This window comes from Dromiciops gliroides, chromosome 3 (genome assembly GCF_019393635.1).
Source record: "Dromiciops gliroides isolate mDroGli1 chromosome 3, mDroGli1.pri, whole genome shotgun sequence".
Taxonomy (NCBI): Eukaryota; Metazoa; Chordata; class Mammalia; order Microbiotheria; family Microbiotheriidae; genus Dromiciops; species Dromiciops gliroides.
The window spans coordinates 543,872,826-543,888,138 of NC_057863.1; the positions used below are offsets into that span (position 1 = coordinate 543,872,826).

Below are 15,313 nucleotides of genomic sequence, written 5' to 3' on the forward strand. Positions count from 1 at the left end.
GAAGTCGCTGGTGGCAGACAGGAAGAAGCCATTCAAGATCAAAAATGGGCTGTAGTTTCTCATAGCTATGAAATAGCTATACATGATGGATGGATAGATAGGAGGGAAGAAGAAAGGAAGGAAGGAAGGAGGGAGGGAGGGAGGGAGGGAGGGAGGGAGGGAGGGAGTAGAAAGGGCATGATCCAGAGAAAGTTAAGAACATGGTGGGAAGGGGAATGAAGGAACTAAAATGAACTGGAAAGGGCTAGTAGGGATTGAAAGTAATTTTAATAGGAGGAGACCACTAGGTGGCGCCATAGTGCACAGAATGTCAAATCTGCAGTCAAGAAATCCCTTATTCCAAATCCAACCTCATTTACTAGATCAATGCTAATTATCGTCGTCGTCATCGTCGTTGTTGTTGTCAGTATTATAATTGTTATTATGATAGGTGTCTCTGCATGCCAGGAAGTAGGTTATGGTATAAAGGAAATTGTTACTCAGGACTGAAAAATGAAAGGAGGGAAGGAGGGAAGGAAGGAAGGAAGGAAGGAAGGAAGGAAGGAAGGAAGGAAGGAAGGAAGGAAGGAAGGAAGGAAGGAAGGAAGGAAGGAAGGAAGGAAGGAAGGAAGGAAGGAAGGAAGGAAGGAAGGAAGGAAGGAAGGAAGGAAGGAAGGAAGGAAGGAAGGAGGGAAGGAAGGAAGGAGGGAGGGAGGGAGGAAAAGAAGAGAGGGAGGGAGAGAAGGTAGGAAGGAGAGAAAGAAAGGAAAGGAAGGAAGGTAGGCAGTGTTTAGCCATGTCAGGAGGTAATCTGTGGTAGGCAGGAAGTCATTATACATGACAAGAAATGTGACATAGGAAATACAAAGTGTTAAGGCATTAGAAGACAGGAGACAGGAAGAAAGGTACGCAATGGGAATTACAATGGTAGGCAGGCAGTGTCTCTACCAAGCTATAACTTGAGAGAAGCAGGAAATAATTGTATTAAACAGAAAATAATGCATAGCGTAGGCAATGGCATGGAAAATGGGCTACCATGGGAGACGGGAAGTGATGTGGTTTGGGGCAAAAAGAAACAAGGGAACATTAACCTGGGGGGGGGGGGCGCACAGGAGTGTGCCAGGGGTCTGGGATGGACCGCCTCTTTCACACTAACCACACTGCTCTGCTGTCCCCGCCCCCGCCAGGTCCCGAGAAGTCGGCGCTGCTGGAACGAAGGGATTCTTCCCGACACCGAGGCTCGGTCCCAGCCCTGGTCAAGCCCAAGATGCTGGTGATCAGCGGGGGTGATGGCTATGAGGACTTCAGACTGAGCAGCAGTAGCAGCGAGACCGTGGGGCGGGACGATAGCACAAACCACCTCCTCCTGTGGAGGGTGTGACCCGGACACGATCCCGCACCCCCGCCGCCACCCCGCTCTGCACCCGTGTGTGCACCTGTGGGCCTTGGGCTGACTGGTGTGTGGGCGTCCTGGGCACAGGCATGTGGCCCCACAAAGGACTCGCGTCTGGAACACACCCGGCCGGGTTGCGCCCAACGTCTCCCCTCGTGGCATCCCCCATCCCCTGCTCCATGTGCATCTGGAGACCACACACGTGCATGAGAACGGATCGCATCCAGGGAGGCCTTGGCCTGCGGGGCAGCAGGATGCCAGCCGCTGCCAGCCCCAGCCTCCTCACCTTGCCCTCACTCTGTGTTCCCAGGGTTGCCCTGATTCCCTCCTTGTCCAGGTAGCCCAGGCCCCATCACACTTCCTTGGGGCAGAGGGAAGGCACTCATCCTTGGGCAGCCACGGGCCAGAGGGTTATGTGCAATATTGCAAGTGCTTCCTGGAGGCTGTGGGTAGAGTAGGGGAGGTAGCCCCACAGGGCCAACAACAGGGGGGAAAGGGTGAGTGGAGCCCAAGCTGGTGGCTAGGGATCAGAGGAGGAGGCGTGGAGGGCACTCCCCATGTGTACAGTATTTATGTATATTTTTAGACGCTCGTGGTAACTCCCAGAGCACTTATTTATGCCCCAGTCCAGCCTAGCAATCAAAGGAGGAAGGGAGGGAGGGAGGGAGGGAGGGAGGAAGGGAGGGCAAGATTTGGGGGCAAGAAACACAGAATCATCCCTTCCTCTAGAGGGATGTTGAGTTCGTGCCTGAAACGGACCTTCCTGAAGGGAGCAGAATGTCCTAGTCCCCCGTAGTCCCCATCCCCACCTCTGTCCCCACACAATAGTTTTGCACATTCACAACACCTTCCCTCCTGGACCCTCCAAACCCACTCAGTCCCTCTCCCACCCCCGAAGGCACAGCTTCACAGACCCCTCCTGGCACATGCAGCCCACCATTCGTGGCAATTCAGGACTGGAGAAATGAATGCCACTTGGCATCATACCCTGCTAGAATCTGAAACAGTTGTGGATCTGGAGCCTGAGAACCTCGATTCAAATTCTAGAGGCAGCTAGGTGACGCAGTGGATAGAGCACCGGCCCTGGAGTCAGGAGTACCTGAGTTCAAATTCGGCCTCAGACACTTAACACTTACTAGCTGTGTGACCCTGGGCAAGTCACTTAACCCCAATTGCCTCACTAAAAAACAAAAAAACAAACAAATTCTAACTCTGTGCTGTGACTGTGAGTCACCTTTCTATCTCTGGGCCTCAGTTTCCTCCTCTGTAAACTGAAGGGAAACTAGACTAGGTGATCTCTAAGGTTTCTTCTAACTGTGGAACCTGCGCTCCACTGATTCCACTCTCCCTTATCCAGACCTAGAAGCTGGTCCTATTCCCCATTATCCATGATACAGTGTCCAAGAAGGCTCCGTTCCGTTTTCTAGACCCCCTCTCCTATCACTGAGGGATGGGACTGGGGAGGGAGGATCAATTGGAATCTTAAGCCTCAGTTCTCCAGGAGTTCCGTGTATAAATTCTCCAGGTTCTTTCCTCCACCCTGAGCCATTTTCCTGCTCATTGGCAGCTTTTCATTGGTTTATGTTGTTTGGAATAAGGAAGACGTTTGAGAGCCCTGGATGGATCAGGGAGGCAGCTAATGATGATGATGATGAAGAAGTCTCTGGGTTATCCAGGATTTATCCAGGTCACACAATGAGTTCCACATGGGTTATCTTGAGGTTTCCCAGCCCTGGGCTAATTGACCATTGGCCAGGTTAGGCAGAAAGGGCCTGGGAACCTTCTGGTGCCTTTCCCCTCCAGGCTCATCTGAGCCCTTAGCCCCACTCCCATCATGCTTGCACACTGTAGCATCTGGTACACTGGCACATATGATGACTAGGGGACAGGGGAGAGGGACCGATGGAGTCAAGAACCAAAAATGGAAGTCCCAAGCTCCCTCTCTCCCACCCCGGACTCTAACCACTGAACCTCCTTCCCTCTTGAATTCTCTCCATCCTCACAGACTGAGCCCTTTCAGGAAGATAACCTCCTAGTCCCTTCTACTTCCATCCCCAAAGCAGAGTGAATCTGATGGGGCCTCTTTAAGGGACATGGGAGGGAGTGGTTTGGAGGACCCAGATGTACCCCCTGTCCAGCCCCAGCTCCCCCACCCACTCACCTTCCGGGAGAGAGCCTGACCTCCCTACTGCCTGCATTCTCCAAGCTGTAACTCCAAAGGTTTCACCCCCCCCCCAACCTGGGGACTCTGGCTTGTCATGTCCAGGTTTCGGGAGGACGAGGGCTGGGGACACGGGTTCAAGGTCCTGTTTTTCTCACTACCAAATGACCATGTATTAACTCCATGGATGATGAAGTTTCAAACAAGTCAATAAACAGAAACACAAAGAAAAATGGACACATCTGGGGCAAGGTGGGGGGAGAGGTGGTGCAGGAGCCCTGGTTTATTCCCGCCCCCCTGTTGTGGACACAGGGCTGACAGGCATCAGAACAGACATGCCATGGGGGATATGAGAGGACCCACTCTGCTCTCTGGTCACTGTCTCTTTGAGAGGTGACTCCCTCCTTCAATGGAGATAGGGAGTCTAAGAATCCCAGCTTTGTCACTCACTACCCAGGTGACCTTGGTCAAATCCTTTCTCTTCTCTGGGCCTCAGTTTTCTTATCTGCAAAATGAACAATTTGAACTAGATCAGGGGTCCTTCACCTGGGCTTTATGCATATGTGGATAAATTTTAGGGAAACTGAACTCACATGGAAAAAATTGTATCTTTATTTTCACTAACCTTTAAGTGAAAATGAGCATTTTCTTCAATTATGAGGTGGTTAGTTTGTTTTTTTTTTTAATTCTTCTGAAAAGATTTCATCAGAGGGATCTGTGACAAAAAAAAAGTTTAGGAACCTGGACTGGATGCTTTGGGTTCTCCCCCATGCCTCGCCATTTCTAAATCCTATGAGATACTCACCACAGCTTCCTTCCAGGACAGGAAAGATACCAGATATTTGTCAAGTTGGTGACTAGGAGCATAGAACACATTTTCCCATAGAGACAAGGGTGTATCCGGTTAAGGTGTCAAATTATCCCACAGAAGAAACATTGCATCAGGAATGCAAATTACCTGCAAGGTCGTCTGCAGGTCTTCTGAAGACTGGATGTCTGCAAGAAGGTAATGGTCAAAATGAGGAGAGTATGGAAAGCCATCCCATGGGAGAATGGATGGAAACCAAAGATTCAGAGTGAAGGGTCAGAGATTGGCTAGGCCAATACCCTCCCTTTAAATGTGAGGAAACAAGCCTGGAGGATTAATGTGACATTGAGGGTCATAAATGTAGGAAGAACTAGCCATGTTAAGAATGAAGAAGAGAAGACTTGGGAAGACACCTTAGTTGTCAAATGTTTGATAATAATGTAGTTCATACTTTAGAGCTATTATCCCAACTCCTATTCTTATAATTATTTGGATCCCCAGAGTAGGACAATTTACATTCTCTCAGGGCTCTAGGGTTAACCCAGAGGGATGTCTTTCTAATGCTACAGCTTGAACACTAGTGTGCCTCCCTTCATGATTATCTAGTCATCCAGACTCAATTAGTTGTTAGAAAAGTGGTATAGTAAAAACAGTACAAAACAAGCCCTCAAAAGCCTGTGATACATGCTCCCATAAGTCCATACAGAATCCAAGGGAATATGACCTGTAGCTTTAAAAGCACATGTGGCAAAAACAAACAGTTCCTGAAAATCCTTATGCATGTTCCCTTTAAGTATGGTATTGTTTTTCTGCTAAACTCTTTGTGGAACCTTGAATCTTCATCCAGGCTGTCCTTGGATCCTGATGCAGACACTGCCATCAGCTGATCCAGGGACACTGCTAGGATAGTAATGGGAAGATAGGAAGCCTCTTTTCCTTCCTCTTCCCCATCCCCACCCCCCACTGATTCCTTCACAAGGGTTTAGCTGGAACAATCTCTCAGGCCCAAAATGGCTTGATATTTTATAGACATTTCTTTAGGATGTAATCTGGTTTCCTCAGCCAAATTTGAACAATCCTGTGCAATGCCACTCCAGGATCTGAGTGCTGACCAAGGACTCAGATTGGTTAATTGATTAAGACAAGTATAACCGTATTAAGTTATAATTTATGGGTTTCAGGTGGGATGATTTGAGTGATTTATTTGAGCCCCTCCCTTACAGTAATAACTCTCTCCCCCCATTTCTATGGTGCTTTAAGGTTTATAAAACAATGTCCTCTCAGCAGTCCTATAAAAGTATAAGTAGTACAATTACAATTGCCCATTTTAGAGATCAAGAAGCCAAGGAGGTTCAGGGTTAAAGTGACTTATTCAGGGTCCTACATCTAGGAAGTGAACAAACCATAAGATTATAGACTTAGATCTAGAGGGACCTTAGAGTTCCTCAAGTCCAACTTTGTTATTTGATAAGTAAAGAAATTGAGGCACAAGAAGATTAAGTGATTTATCCAGGGTCACACAACCAGTAAGCATGGAAGGTAGTGTATAAACCCAGGTTTTCCCTTCACTGGGAAGCTGGAGGAAGTCTAAAAGGCTGTGAGGAGGATGGTGAGGTGACCGAAGACAAGCCTTTATGGTGATCTGTGGAAGGAAATGGAGACATTTAGCCCAGGCAAGAGGAGATGGGGTGGGGGTAGTCATATATGTAACAATGTCATATAGAAGAAAGGTTAGATTTGTTCTGTTTAGTATCCAAGAGGAGAACCAAGAACAATGAGTGGCAGTAGCAAAGAGGTGATTCAGGCTTGACAAAACTTCCTAACAACTAGAGCCAAACAGAAGTAAAATGGATTGTCTTCAAAAGTAGTTGGTTCCCCCTCACTATTTTACAGGTGAAGGCTTGATGACCATCTGTTGACTGTATTGCAGTGTGGACTCGATCCAGCAGGTATGGACCAAAGGATTGCTGAGAACCTTTCCAACTCTGAGGGTCTGAGTGAAATCAATATGACAGTAAAGAGAGTAGAGAATTTAGAATAAACAGTGGAGAAACTCTTCAAAACCATAGATTCCCTGAAAAAGATAATAGTAGAAAAACACATTTTAAACCACATTTTTAGAACGCAAATGTAGTTGGAAGAAAATCTAACTGAATAAGAATTTTAAATGACAAAAGAGAACATATATGGTCTCTACAAGCCAAGGAACTGTGCTTGAAGATAGGATATTATATGAAGATAGGATTGACCAACTGCTAGGCCCTGACAAAAGTTGACTCCATGGGGCAGCGAGGTGGCGCAGTGGATAAAGTACTGGCCTTGGATTCAGGAGGACCTGAGTTCAAATCCACCCTCAGACACTTGACACTTACTAGCTGTGTGACCCTGGCCAAGTCACTTAATCCTCATTACCCCGAAAAAAAAAAAGTGACTCCATGTTTAACCACTGATTGACCCACCTACATGCCAAGAAGTTCCTAGTAACTGATAACTGGCTCAGTCAGCTATATTTAGACAAGAAATGTTAGCAAACTGTCTTATGAAGAGACTATCAAAGGATAATAGGCCTCCTAGAAAAATACCATGAAACAAAAAGTCTAAAGGCTATAATTCAAAAAAATCAGAAAGAAAAATTCCCCAGATGTATTAGAAACAAAAAGAAAAACAGGGATGAACAGAATCTGTAGACTACTGACAAAGACATACCTTGGATTTAACTCATTAAGAAACATCATGATCAAACCAATGGACTCTTGTTTTAAGTAAAAAATATTGTAGGTAACAAGAAGAAAGATCATCATATAATGAGAAAAAGTCCAAATTACTCAAGACTACCCCCTACTTATGAAAAATCAAAGGAAATATTAAAATATGAAATTCTGAAAAGAACCCCAAAATAAGACATTCTGCAAAGCTGTGCTTAAATACCACTGGAAAGAAAAAATGGGCTTTTTTTTTAAAAGCAGGATTTCTTCCAAAATAAAGCAGAAGCAAACATGTCATTTGATACACAAATTCATTTTTAAAAACCACTAGATAAATAATTACAGTTAGCAAGAACTAGATTACAGAGTACGTGGGGTGAAGAATAAAGTGTAAGAATACTGGGGGGGGGCAGCTAGGTGGTGCAGTGGATAAAGCACTGGCCCTGGATTCAGGAAAACCTGAGTTCAAATCTGACCTCAGACACTTGACACTAGCTGTGTGACACTGGGCAAGTTGCTTAAGCCTGTTTCCCTCAGTTTCCTCATTTGTAAAATGAACTAGAGAAGGAAATGGCAAAGCATTTCAGTATCTTTGCCAAGAGAACCCCGAATGGAGAGTGGGACGTGACTGAAAAATAGCTGAATGACAACAAAAGGTCCCTCCCAACTCTGAATTCCTAATGTTATGGGCATAGCTAGCGGACCCCAGAAGCTCTCTGGAGTACATCAAAGAACCTTCTCCCTGAGAAACTAAACCAAAGGACAGACACACCTAACCAGTCTCCCCCACCCCTCAGGGAGATAAGATTGGGTGTGCCTGCCGCCTTTGTGGCATGAGAAGAGAGATGGCTTGAGAGATCCAGAGCCACCCCTCACCCAACTTCCCCCAGCCACCAGTGAGGGATTGTCCTTCCCCAATCGGGAACTTTCCACAGTCAGACAATCACCATCGGACCTCTATAAAAATATGTCTGTCTCCTGCTCGAGGAGATTAGTATCTCAGAGTCATGCTCTGTGCCATGCCTTCTCCCCATGAGAAGTTCAAGGATTTCTCTCTTGGTTTCCTTTCCCTAGTCCCTAAATAAACTATTATCTTATTCTATTGGATCTGTGTGCAAGAGGGTGTAATTCTTTAAAGAGGAATTCTTAAGGATCCCTACCCCTATCCCCAAACCCCCACTCTATTTCCCCCATAACACTAATATTTTATAAATGATCCTTTTAGCACAAAGCTTTGAAGGGCTGATGTTTAGAGGAAAAGGAAGTGTGGAAACTGGTCCTAATACCTGCCACAGAGTAAATGCATCATAAAAGTTTGGGGATTGATTACCTGGCTGATTGATTCTAAACCTAAGAGAAGCCGGCTTAGGGAAAACAGAAGGCAAACCTTCCTAACTGTGAGACCTGATGAAGTGAAATCAGTTGCCTTGGTAGTGAGCTCCCCATCAGGTAGAGGCTGGACACCCAGTTGTCAAGGATCTCATAAAGGGGATTCCTATCAAGGAGGAACTGAACAGGCCACTGCTGGGGCTTCTTCCATCACTGAGAATCTCAGATTTTATGAACATTGTGAAAGGTCATCCCCTCCCCAACCAGTGAAAAGTGGGGTGCAATGGAAAGATCTCTTTTAAATCCCAGCTAGCTCCTAACTAGCTATGTAAACTCCAGCAATTCAGTTGTTAGAACCTCAATTTCCTCATCTGTAAAAAGTGAATGAGGGGCAGCTAGGTGGTGCAGTGGATAGAGCACCGGCCCTGGAGTCAGGAGTACCTGAGTTCAAATCCGGCCTCAGACACTTAACACTTACTAACTGTGTGACCCTGGGCAAGTCACTTAACCCCAATTGCCTCACTTAAAAAAAAAAAGTGAATGAGCTTTGAGAAGAATTGGGGGGGGGAGCCATTGTATACACAGCCACCAACCCTTAAGTGCATTACCACAGATCATCAGAGTCAGGAGAGACCTTAGGGGCCATCTACTTTATAACTCAAAAAAAAAAAAATCCTCTATACAACATACCAGAAGAGTAACATCTAGCCTTTGCCTGAAGACCTCCAGGGAAGAGGGAACCAGGACCTCCCCAGGTATCCCATTTACATTTTGTATAGCTCTGATCATTTTTTTTTAAGTGAGGCAATTGGTTTTTTGTTTGTTTTTTTTTAGTGAGGCAATTGGGGTTAAGTGACTTGCCCAGGGTCACACAGCTAGTAAGTGTTAAGTGTCTGAGGCCAGATTTGAACTCAGGTACTCCTGACTCCAGGGCCGGTGCTCTATCCACTGCACCACCTAGCTGCCCCCAATCATTTTTTTTTTCCTTTAGTTTTGCATAAATTGCTTTTCTTTGCTAGAGGAAAGGCTCAATGGTGGGTAGAGAAGGAGAGAGGATATCAGGAAATTACTGCTTTGTAAAAAAAAAACAAAAGGAATCAATAAAAACCTAACAAAAAAGAAAGGACTGGGTTACTAGTCCTTCCAGTTCTAAATTCTAAAATCCTGGAAGGAACCAAGATGGGAGGAGGGGAAGAGAGGATGACCTAGCCTTTTCCACAAGACCCTTTATAAGAACCTGTGTCACTTAACACATTCTGACAAAGTGTCTGCCCCCTAGCAGGCGCTGTGCTAGGCACTGGGGATACATAGAAAGGCAAAAGCAAAAGCAAAACAAACAAACAAAACCCCTGTTCGCAAGGACCTCACAGTCTAATGGGGGAGCCAACATGCAAACGACTATGTACAAATAAGCTATATACAAGATAAACGGAAGATAATCTTAAAGCAGAGATGAGGAGGGAGAGACTTCCAGGTATGGGGGACCTCCAGTGAAGATGCACAGAGTAGAGAGATGGTGTATCCTGTGAAGAACTTTAAAAGCCATACAGACAGGCAGCTAGGTGGTGCAGTGGATAGAGCACTGGCCCTGGAGTCAGGAGGACCTGGGTTCAAATCCAGCCTCAGACATTTGACACTTACTAGCTGTGTGACCCTGGGCAAGTCACTTAGCCCCAATTGCCTCACTTTAAAAAAAAAAAAAAAGCCATTCAGAGGGGGCAGCTAGATGGTACAGTAGATAGAGCATGGGTCCTGGAGGCAGGAGGACCTGAGTTCAAATCTAGCCTCAGACATTTACAAGAAATGTTATGGGCCTGGTTACCTCATTTGAATGGTCCTGGGTACCCCAGAAGTTTTTGTGGGGTAAATCAAAAAAACCTTCTCCTTGAGAAACTAAACCAAAGGACAGACACACCTAACCAGTCTCTCCCACCCCTCAGGGAGATAAGATTGGGTGAGGCTGCTGCCTTTGTGGCATGAGGAGCAGAGAGATGGCTTGAGAGATCCAGAGCCACCCCTCACCCAACTTCCCCCAGCCACCACCAGTGGGGGATGGTCCGCCCCCAATAGGAGAACTTTCCACCGTCAGACGACCACCTCATTGAACCACCATCAGGCCTCTATAAAAGTATCCGTCTGTCTCCTGCTCGGGGAGATTGATATCTCAGAGCCACGCTCTGTGCCATGCCTTCTCCCCATGAGAAGTCCAAGGATTTCCCTCTTGGTTTCCTTTCCCTAGCCCCTAAATAAACTATTATCTTATTCTATTGCCTGTGTGCAAGAGGGTGTAATTCTATAAAGAGGAATTCCTGAGAACCCCTACCCCAAACCCCTATCTCAAACCCCCACCAATTTCCCCCATAACAGAATATGACCCTGGGGCAAGTCACGTAACCCCGGATTGCCTAAAAACACACATGCAGAAGGTTTCATATTTGATCATAGAGGTAATTAGAGAGATGATGGAGTTTTACTGAATAGGGAAGTGACGTGGTCAGATGTGTATTTTAGGAAGAACAATTTGATAGCTGAGTGGAGGGTGGGGAAGTGACTTGAAGCAGGGAAACCAACCAGGAAGCTACTGTAATATTCCAGGAAGAAAATTATAAGGGCCTACATCAGGGTAGAGGCAGTATCAGATGAGAGAAAGGGGTCTGTAGAAGAAATGTTTTGAAGGTAGAAATGATAGGATTGAGAAACCAATTGGATATAGTGGTACAAGAGCATGAGGGAGGGTGACGTCTAGGTTGCAAGCCTTGGGGGGAGGGGGAGACTTGGAGGACGGTGGTGCCCTTAACAGTAATAGGGAAGTTAAAAAGAGGGGAGGTAGGGGGGAGATAATGAGTTCAGTTTAGGACATCTTTGTTGAGAGTAATCTGTCTACCGGACATCTAGTTTAAGATGTCCAACAGAAGTTGAAGATGTGAGACTGGAGGTCAGGAGAGAGGTTAGGGCTAGACTAATAGATGTGAGAATCATCTGTATAGAGATGTTAACTGAATCTAAGGGAGTTGATGAGATCACTAAGTCAATTAGTGTAGAGAAATTAGAGAGGGGGTACTCAGGGTTAGTGGGTCTGACCTAGATAAAGATCCTGAAAAGAAGATGTAAAAGAGCAGGAAGGTGGTGGGGTGGAGCCAAGATGGTGGAATACAGGTCCTAACCCAGCTGAACTCTCCCAACATCCCCCTCCAAACAACTTTAAAATAACTCCTCAAATAAATTTTAGGAGCAGCAAACAAAAGGTCAGAGTGAGACATTTTTATAGCCAAAGACAACTTAGGGGCTACATAGAGACACCCTGCAAACCAGAACTCCCCTTCCATGGGGGCCCCCCTCCCTACTCCCTGGCTCACAAGGCCTCCAGAGCAATACAGTCAGGGCAGTGCTGTGAGTAGGGGGCCCAGCTGACAGCCTAACTTGGCTTTTTCTACTTTCCTGCCCCTCTCTAGGCCTCTCTACATAGATTTCAACACTAAACTCCCACAAGGTCCCTGAAACCAAGAGTAGTGGTTTTTGATGTAGTATGGAATAAACTCTTTTTTTTTTTTTTTTTGCAGGCAATGGGGGTTAAGTGACTTGCCCAGGGTCACACAGCTAGTAAGTGTCAAGTGTCTAAGGCCGGATTTGAACTCAGGTACTCCTGAATCCAGGGCCGGTGCTTTAACCACTGCGCCATCTAGCTGCCCGGAATAAACTCTTAATGACGATCAAAGTTGTTGTCACGTTGGATGATGTTGAAAGAACAGTTTTAAATAATGGCTTTTCAGACATCTATGCTTTATGTGTGGCCTATTCTGAAAGACTTTAAACAGAGACTACATTTTTTTTTTTTTTTGGAAAATCTTGTACACCATTTTCACAAGAGAGGTCTAGAGTCTGAAAAATAAATATTAGTTATATGTCATAGGTATTGGGAATAATATAGCTAGGGGAAGACCACATAGACTGTTTATATAGGTATCACAACACACAATTTATTAAGAAGAATAAATTGATGGAGGCTGCCCTTCAGTATGAATGTGCTAGCATGGATATGGATGAACCACTCATGGAAATAGGAGAGCTAGCATTGGATATGTGAAGAAAATTGATGGGTAAGCCACTTCAGGCAATCTTCTACAAATGCTCCTTCAAGAAATAAAAAAATGATCACTGTGGAGAAGAACCAAACCAAAAAGTAATCCATGGAGTTATTAACTCCTTTGTTCATGTTGAATGGTATAAAAAAATTCCCCTTAAAGTTTTATCAGGAAATTCTTGAGTTGTTTTTTTCTGACTGAAACAGGGGAGTATTATAAACAAGAAGCTTCAAATTTGTTACAAGAATCAAACTGTTTCTGATGAGTGTAAGGTTCATTCGCTGCCCTGCTCCTCCCCCATCTCTCCGCCTATTCCATAAGCCCTTTCTTGTTTCTTTTATGTGGGATTTCACCCCATTCTACCTCTCCCCTTCCCCATCCCCCAGTGCATTCCTCTCACCCCTCAATTTTACCCTAAAGATGTCATCATGGGACAGCTAGGTGACACAGTGGATAAAGCACCCATCCTGGACCCAGGATGACCCGAGCCCAAATCTGGCCTCAGACACAAGACACTCATCCACTACTTGACCCCAGGCATGTCACCCAACTCCAACCACCCCACAAAAAAAAAATAAACAAAAAAAATACTTTACAGATATCATCCCTTCATAATCAATTTCCACCTGTGCAATCTGTCTAAATTTATTTCTATCATCTGCCCTAATACTGAGAAAGTTCTTATGAGTTAGATATATCATCTTCCCATGTAGGCATGTAAACAGTTTAACCTTTTAACCTCTCTCTTAATTTCTTTTTCCTATTTACCTTTTTATGCTTCTCTAGGGTCTTGTATTTGAAAGTCAAATTTTCTATTCAGTTCGTGTCTTTTCATCACAAATACCTGAAACTTCTCCTTTTCATTGAAGTTCCATTTTTTCTCCTGAAAGATTATACTCAGTTTTGCTGGATAGGTGATTCTTGGTTGTAATCCCAATTCCTTTGCCATCTAGAATATCATATTCCATGCCTTCTGATTCTTTAATGTAGAAGCTGCTAGATCTTGTGCTATCCTGACTGTGGCTCTACTCCTGTCTCAGGACAGCAGCTCCCTCCTTCCAACATTCTAAGCCATCCTTGGTTGGAAGATGATCTCAGCCCTTTTTTTTTTTTTTTTTTGTGGATTTTGCTGCTCCAGGAATTGTCCTATAGCATTATTTGGAGTTTTTTTGGAGCAATCATATCATGAGTTCTGATAGCTTCTGTACTACTTGGCTTTTAACAATAATAAAGCTGTCAGCTTCAAAGAGCTTCATGACATCACAAAGATGAATGATAAGGAATTGGCAAAAACTATCAAATCATTACTTAATGTGAAAATGATTAACCATGATTCAGATTTTCATTAGATATGAATTTTAGCAGTAAAAGAACAGAATTTGAAATTACCACATCAACACAAAAAGACACACCACAGAGGATGGAGCAGACCCAAAGTGCTATAGAGAAAGGCAGGAAAATGTGCCTACAAGCTGCTATAGTCCGCCCATGAAAGCTGGAAAAGTGTAGCAGCATAATGCTCTTATTCAGGAGGTTATTAGTCAGTCAAGAGTTCTGTTTAACTGGAACATTAGCATGATTAGGAACTACATTGAAATTTTTGATAGACGAACAGTACGTTCAAAGAAGCCAAGCAGCAGCAGATGAATGTAGCTATGTGGCATAATGATGCCAGCCAACCTGCAGGTGCACTTTTAAGAAGATCATAACTGTCACTATTTGGCATGTTCTTATGGGAAGAATCAGGCTTGTGCCTCCCTAGTTGGCCACCTGGAAGCCTCTGTTTTTCTATTGTTTATATCACCAATGCGGTGTCATGACCATTAGTGAAAATACCTACAGATATTTCAAGCTTGTGTCACTATGACATGTCTTAAAACTTTACTAAATGAACGAGTCAAGTATTGCTGACGTGGAAATTTGGTTTGGTAGTGTGCTTTTTTTCCTTCTTCACATTTGCAACTGATATGGTTTTTTTAAATGTATCTTTTTTTTTTTAATTTAATCATTATGGACTATATTCTTCTCACCAATGCAATGGTACAGAAGAGTTCCAGGGAACTCATGATAGAAGAGGATCTCCAAATCCAAGAAAAAAAAAGAAAGAAAGAACTGTGGAGTATAGATGCTGATTGAACCATATTATTTCTTTTGTTTTGGGTGCTGTTGTTTTTTTTTTCTATTTTGAGGTTTTGCATCACTGCTCTGATTTTTTCTCTTGTAACAGGATTAATGCAGAAATAGGATTAATGTTATTATGTGTATATATATGTGTGTGTATATATGTATATGTATATGTATATAGATATATAGATATAACCTATATCAGATTACCTGCTGTCTAGGGGAGAGGGGAGGGAGGGGAGGGAGGGAGAAAAATCTGAAATTGTAAAGCTTGTATAAACAAAATTTGAGAACTATCTTTACATGTAACGGAAAAAATAAAATACCTTATATGTAAAAAAAACATTTAATCATTTATTAATTATTGCTAGAGGATAATTAATAAAAGAGGTCAGTGGAACTATTGAAAGCCCAAGGCTTTTTAATGTATCTAAAAAGACATAAAAGAAAAACCTAAATATTGTAATATGATAGATAACCTAATAATTGTATCTACATTAAAATTGTTGTAACCTAATAATTGTATCTACATTAAAATTGTTGTTTTGTCCATTCTTGAAGAGGACCATGGCATCAGGGTGATGTCATGACTTGCAGTGAATTGGATTTAAGTGAGGGAGGGCTGTGCAAAGTCACCAGGCTCACTCTCTCCTCCAGAGCCATATGGGTACAGTGGCAAGATAGATATATATATATATAGATATATATATATATAGATATATATATACACAT

The 15,313-nt window shown here is 43.9% G+C and overlaps 1 protein-coding gene and 1 pseudogene across 2 annotated transcripts in view; both read left to right on the top strand.

The window, feature by feature from the left end:
* ARHGEF17 (Rho guanine nucleotide exchange factor 17) overlaps positions 1-4,141 on the top strand; it is a 158,331-nt gene extending 154,190 nt beyond the window's left edge. For both annotated transcript variants that reach the window (XM_043994479.1, XM_043994480.1), the window contains exon 21: positions 1,167-4,141. In XM_043994479.1, coding sequence (XP_043850414.1) covers positions 1,167-1,360 — 194 coding nt within the window. In that variant the 3' untranslated portion in view covers positions 1,361-4,141. The remainder of the gene's footprint in view (positions 1-1,166) is intronic.
* Positions 1,462-12,719, top strand: LOC122747915 (annotated as a pseudogene).
* The last annotated feature ends 2,594 nt before the right edge of the window (positions 12,720-15,313 follow it).